Here is a 6,466-nt window from a genome sequence, read left to right as displayed (position 1 = left end):
AGGTGCTAGCGCGGTGGAGACTCACTTCCACACAGAGTGACAGCCGGATAATTGCCGGCAGGGTCCTATGGGGTTGTATTTCCTTACACGCTGAGACTGAGCCCGGGAACGACAGAGTTCCATCGCACTACAGTTGGCATTGAGAGCACATTACATTAAGTGTAAATATTAAAATATGCCGCGATTTGCAACCCTGCTTTGGCAGAGTTCTCATTTTTAAATTATCTGCAGAGGCCTTAAAAAAAGATCGCGAGCCGCTTGTGGTTTCTTACACACGCCTACATTCATACACGCGCGCGCGAGAGGACACACGCACACACCACGCGCGCATACACACGCACACACAGTAATGGGTCCAACGCTGTCCCAGCTGCAGGGTAATTACAGTACTTGCCCGACACGATTGGCCAGCCTGTTCCTCACCGGGGACCTGCAGCCAATGGGCGGCTGCCCAGTCCAGTCCCCACCCCCTGTAGCGGATGGCGAGGACCGCGGGAATGCATCACGAGGGGCCGGCCCCGCACGACCCCCGCCCGCGCCCCGGGCCGCCAGCTCTCGGCCGCGCCGCCGCCTGCGCGCAGGGGCCGGGTGGCGTCCCGGGCAGTGGCCACGCTCGGGGCCGCCGCAGCGCGCGCCGCTCCGCCCCTCGCCCCTCCCCCTCTCCGCCCCTCCTGAGGCCGGCCCAGGCGGCGACCAGAGCGGCGACGTGAAAGGCGAGCGAGGCGGCTGTCGGCGCGCACCCGCTCCCGCCCAGCCCAGCCCGGCGCGGAGGCCGCCGCTTGCTCCGCGGGGCCCGACGCCAGCGTTCCGGGCAGAGGCTCCAGTGCCAGCCCGCGCGTGCGCCGGGAGCTGCGCGCCACCACCCCCCGCGGGGACCCGGACCGGCCGCGCCCCGGGCGCTGGAGATCCTCAGATCGCTCAGGAGAGCCCGACGGGCCCGCGGCAACGATGCCGGACGAGCTGACGGAGCCCGGGCGCGCCACGCCAGCCCGCGCCTCCTCCTTCCTCATCGAGAACCTGCTGGCGGCCGAGGCCAAGGGCGCGGGGCGCGCAGCCCCGGGCGACTGCGGCCGTGAGGAGGAGGAGGACGACGACGAAGACCCGGAGGACGAGGATGCTGAACAGGCGCGGCGACGACGGCTGCAGCGGAGGCGACAGCTGCGCGAGGGCACCGGGCCGGGCGGGGAGGCGCGATCCCGGGTGCTGCTCGGGCCCGGCGCTCTGGGCCTAGGTCCCCGGCCGCCCCCCGGGCCTGGGCCGCCCTTCGCCCTCAGCTGCGGAGGCTCGACGCGCTGGTACCCACGGACGCACGGCGGCTATGGAGGTGGCCTCAGTCCTGACAGTAAGTGAGGGCGCCAGGAGGGGTGGGCCAGGCGCGGGGCCCTGCTTCCTCCCTGCGCATTCTCAAAATGACTTCGGGCTTGTGGCGCCTTTTCTGGGCCGCACTCCCCCTTTGGTGTAGCGAGATCTGGGTGGTGAAAGGTCCCCACGGAGCCCCGGTTGGTGGGGTTTAGAGGCCCACTCTCTGGCACAGAGGTCGAAGATGGCTTCATTGGTCGTGGGCTCTTCTGTTCTAAGGAGGTGGAGAGGGAGCTGGGAACAGGGGACCACAGGAAACCGAAGATGGAAGAGTGGGATGGAGAGGGAAAGGAGTGGGGTAGAAGGGCTAGGAGAAAGGAAAACGGAAGGAGGGAGGAAGAGGAGTGTAGTGAGGGGAGAGGAAAAGTGAAGATGCAAGGGAAGTCACAGCAGCGAGATGCCCATAGAAGGGCAAAGAAATAGAACTAGTGTGCCAGACATAAAATAAAGCAAGCTGAGCAGAGGGGCCACTATCGTGGGTTGTGCTGGATTCTAGGGGTCTTCTTCCCCAGACGCTATGCCTACCAAACTCCCATTTTCTCTGCTGTGTGTAGACAGAGCCTGGTGGCCTAGATCTGGTCCTCCTAGGCTGCAGGGCTGTGCCAGGCAAGCCAGGAGCAGTTCTGAAACCCCCAGTCCAGCCCCTTTTTCGGTTCTCGCCCCTCCCCCTCCTAGCCTTTGTTTCCTGCAAAGGACTCAGAGATCCAGTGGGCCTTCTTGGCCCCAGAACCTGCTCCCCTTTTGCCTGTGTGTTCTGCCCCTACATTCTGCCTCCTCTCTGCAGGATCCTTGCTTCTCTTAGTGACCTGCCCTTTGAAAGGGAGCCCCTCAGAAGAAGAGTGAAAAAGATACCCTACCCACCCCCAGCCCCTCTTTGCCACCCTGCCCCCCGCTATGGACTGCTGTGGATTGTCCCCCAGGCTCTGGCTCTGGAATCTGGGTGTCTATATGACTGTCTTTGTGTGTTGGAGGAGTAGCCCATGAGTGCTCTTATCCATTGAATAACTCCCTTCCTGGTGTGGGAATGACCCCCTTGCTAAAGGACCCACATCTCCGAGCTCTGAAAACCCAGGCTTTCCATCATCTTTACATAAACTTAAACTGAGCCTCCATAGTCTCCCCAAAATCTAGTGATTCAATTTGGTGCCCCCTTGGGGATTCTTCTGCAAGAGTCCTGCAGGGTGAAATGTGTTCTCCCCTGTGCCTTGGGCCCAGCCCCACCTGCAGCCCAGTCCTCAGAGACAGCTCCTTCTGATTTCGTGCAACCCGGGTTAGGGTTAGTTTCCCACAAGAGTGGGTAAGCCAGCTACCCTTGTTGCAATGTGTGGGCCTCCAGCTGGCCAGATTTGGAGGTCCACTCCCCCCTCACACACAGAGATCCATATGAGGCTGCACCTTTCCTGGGCTCTTTGGTTCTTGTGAGGTGAAGGGCCTGGGAATCAGGAGTGCAGACAACAAAAGACAGAAGAAAGGAGAGTGGAATGGACAGGGGTCTAGTGGGGAGACAAGAACCCCTAGATTTGGTGGCATACACACCAGTCTGCTTCCTGACTTTTCTGTGGGTACACACATGAGGACTGCGTAGGGGCACATTCAGTAGATCTGCATGTCACCAAGGACACCAGGTAGAACCTGAGCCTGGCACACAAGCCGCCCACTGTTTGCACACCTTGCATGGACATGCAGACACTCACACTGGTGCCCATCCATTGCCTGCCTGAGTCCACAGCCTTTGAGGACCCAGTCAAGCTCCATCTTGACCTGCGATCCATCAGCTAGGCAGAAGGGCAAGCGGATCCCAGACTGGCCTCATGGGTCCTGCAGTTGAGGCGCTGCCAACCCCTGCTGTGGGATTCAAGACACCCACACTTGCAAGCTGGATAGCTAGTGTAGATGTTGTTTTGGGATAGTGTACACTTGCTGCGTTCCTCGGAGCAACATTCCTTCTGCCCCTTTGAGCATAGTTTGGCCACAAAGGGTCTGCCTTTGTGGGCATTTGGGTCAGGGGTCCAGAGCACAGGGGTGTGCCATTGTCACCCACTGGGATCTTTTTTTGGGGGGGCGTTGTTTGCATTTATTTGTTTTCCTTTTGTAAGAATGTTTCTCCGTGCTTGGGCAGTGTTTTGCATCTGCTTCTGAGAGAGAGCAGGGAGGAGTCCTGACAGTGGCGGGGTGGCTCTCTGCTTGTTTTTGGTGTGCACATATCAACGAAGGACAGCTTTCCTTTTTTCCCTGGGCTTCTGGAGGCCTTTTGTGCAGTTTTTCTGGAGGCCGGGGTTGCAGTTGGGAGGGGAGCGGTCAGAGGTCAGCCTGCTTTTTCTGTTTGCATTTTCGTGTTTCTTTCCTTTTCTTTACTCTTCCTTCTCTGTGGTCCCCTGGGTGTGGGTGTGCGGTTCTGTGTGTGAGACCGTTGTGCTACCTCGTGTTTGCAGCACATCTCTGGTCTTGGGGTCCAACTCCCGCCTCCTCAGCCTCTGTCTCCATCTTCCCCACGGTGCTGGATACCTGGCCCGGTGCGTGAAATACTCCCCAGCTTGTGGCTGTTGGGCAACTCCAGGTAGGGGCAGCCTGCCTTAGTCACCGGGTTGGGGGTCAGCCCCTAGAACCAACATTATCCCCCTCTCTCCCTTGCAGCCAGCGACCGGGACTCACCGGAGACGGGCGAGGAGATGGGCCGCGCCGAGGGCGCCTGGCCGCGGGGCCCCGGGCCGGGAGCGGTGCCGCGAGAGGCGGCGGAGCTGGTGGCGCAGGGGCCGGCGGCCTGCGGGGAGGAGGCGGCGGAGCTGATGGAGGCCCCGGCCTCGGCCGCACGGGAGGCGCGCGGTGGCGTGGGCGGCCGCAAGAAGAAGACGCGCACGGTCTTCTCGCGCAGCCAGGTCTTCCAGCTGGAGTCCACCTTCGACCTGAAGCGCTACCTGAGCAGCGCGGAGCGCGCGGGCCTCGCCGCCTCCCTGCAGCTCACCGAGACGCAGGTCAAGATCTGGTTCCAGAACCGCCGCAACAAGTGGAAGCGGCAGCTGGCGGCCGAGCTGGAGGCGGCCAGTCTGTCCCCGCCCGGCGCGCAGCGCCTCGTCCGGGTGCCGGTGCTCTACCACGAAAGTCCCCCGGCCGCGGCAGCCGGGCCCGCCGCCGCGCTGCCCTTCCCGCTGGCGCCTCCCGCGCCCGCGCCACCCCCACCGCTGCTCGGCTTCTCCGGGGCCCTGGCCTACCCGCTGGCCGCCTTCCCCGCCGCCGCCTCCGTGCCCTTTCTGCGGGCACAGATGCCTGGCCTGGTGTGAGCCCAGTCCGGCCCCTCCCTGAGGTCGCAGCTGACCTCCAAGGACGCGCAGTGCGGTGGCGGTGGGTGGGCGCGCGGACGGGCAGATCGCTCCTGCGGCCTCCGCTGTACCTCAGGGGCGCCGCTGTCGGGAGCCCCCCCCCCCAGAATGTACCGGGCAGCCGCCACCGGGGGGCCCCCCAGCCAGCTGCAAGGCCCGATCCCCGCTGGAAGGAAAGGGGCAACGCAAAGACAATGGCGCCGGCGCTGAGCAAACTCGGGCTCCTCCCTCCCGGAGCCCTCAGCAAACGAAAACTTCCCAAATGGGCTGTCCAAGGAGCTGCAAGGTGACTGTCCAGGCACATCTTGCCCCCAAACACAAAATGTCCCTTTCCTGGGACCGCGCAGGGACCCAGACAGCAGACCACTGGGAGGGCTGTGACCAGACCCCCCCCATCCCCCTGGTGGGTCCGTGGAGAGAGGACCAGGGCTGCTCTGGCCTGATCCATCCTCCCTTCACCCCACAGAGGGCCAGCTAGGGCCTCTTTCCTGGGCTGCCTGGTTCCCCTGGAGAAGACTTTTTTTTTTTTCTTTGATGAATCTACTTCTTTGCATATGGAATAAAAAGGGACGTTTTCTGGATGGTTTCACTGCTGTGTGATCGCTGGTCAGGGATGCTGCTGTTGGCAGACCATGGTGAGCACCCTCCCTCTCAATGCTGGCCAGGGGCAGGGGGATCTACAGACAGAAGTGAGCTTGTGGGGGACTGTGCTCCTAACCCCCCCTTTCCACCAGAGGGAGAGGCCCAGCAGGGACCTCCCTGGAAATTCTGGTGGCCTAGGAGGAGGGAGCTGGGAAGTAGAGATGAGGGTGTACCCCAAAGTGCTGAGACTAGAGTGAACCCCAAAGCCATGAGGCAGGTGAAGGCAGAACCCATTGGCTGTATCCATACTGCCACCCCTGCACCCTTGGCTGTTGCTGAGAGGCAGATCTAACCATATAGAAGTTTCTTTAGGCCGAAACAAAACACTGGCACTTCAGCAAAGTTAGGTGGGCACACTGGCTCCTGCTCTTGTCAGTCTGTGACCTTGCGCGGGTTCTCAGCAAAACTTGTTCTAATGGCCTGGGTCACCTGATCCACCATCAGCCCCAAGCTGGACTGCTTTGATGTTAGATGGGGCTCTCTCTGTGTGGGCAACGATATGCTTTGAGCAGAAGAGAAAAGTGTAATTTCAGTTTGAAAGGGACAGTTCTGTGGCAGACAGAGCCCATCAGAAAAACCTGCCTCCATCCCTGCTTCACTGGGGCAACTCTGGAGCATTCAAGGTGGCACCAGACAGCCTAGGAGAAAGTGCCTCAGTGGTGTTGGGTGTTGGTCTGTTTGTGTATCCCCTTCCTTCCCTCATCCTGGCCAAGAGAACTGGTTCCCAGTGTGGAGGCGCTTGTGCAGTCCTTTTGCACTCCCAGACCCCTGTGGGCCTGATAGGAAAGTCATTTTGAGAGACTTGTGGGGAGGAGACAGTGGTCCTTGGTCCTTGACCAACAGTCCTAGGTCTAACCCAGCCTTTCAGGACTGGGGTCTGTGGTCCCTTCCCGCTTGGGGCCACCCTGAACTGCTTTTCCTGATAAAACCGGATCTCACTGAATTTTGGGAGGGATTGATTATAGCTTCAGTGCATGGAGCTTGTTATTTTATAAGGCCTTGGCCTCTGGTTAGGGGCCCCAAAGGATAGTGGGCAGTTCCTACCATCAGGCACAGGGCAGACCCATCTCTCTTCCCTCTTCTTGCCTCCCTGCTGTGTCCTCCTAAGCCTCACTGCCCCTGGCTTCTGTGGCTTTTGTGCTGGCGTC

General features: G+C 60.9%; 1 protein-coding gene across 1 annotated transcript; it reads left to right on the top strand.

The window, feature by feature from the left end:
• The first annotated feature begins 882 nt into the window (after positions 1 to 882).
• Positions 883 to 5,288, top strand: Hmx1 (H6 family homeobox 1). The gene is made up of 2 exons (XM_020165315.2): positions 883 to 1,342; positions 3,994 to 5,288. The coding sequence occupies exons 1-2, from the start codon at positions 949 to 951 to the stop codon at positions 4,635 to 4,637; spliced, it is 1,038 nt and encodes a 345-aa protein (XP_020020904.1). The 5' UTR covers positions 883 to 948; the 3' UTR covers positions 4,638 to 5,288.
• Positions 5,289 to 6,466: the final 1,178 nt, after the last annotated feature.

Source organism: Castor canadensis, chromosome 9, assembly GCF_047511655.1.
Source record: "Castor canadensis chromosome 9, mCasCan1.hap1v2, whole genome shotgun sequence".
NCBI classification, from domain to species: Eukaryota; Metazoa; Chordata; class Mammalia; order Rodentia; family Castoridae; genus Castor; species Castor canadensis.
Note: the sequence above shows the minus strand (reverse complement) of the source record. Positions and strands in the feature narration are given on the sequence as shown.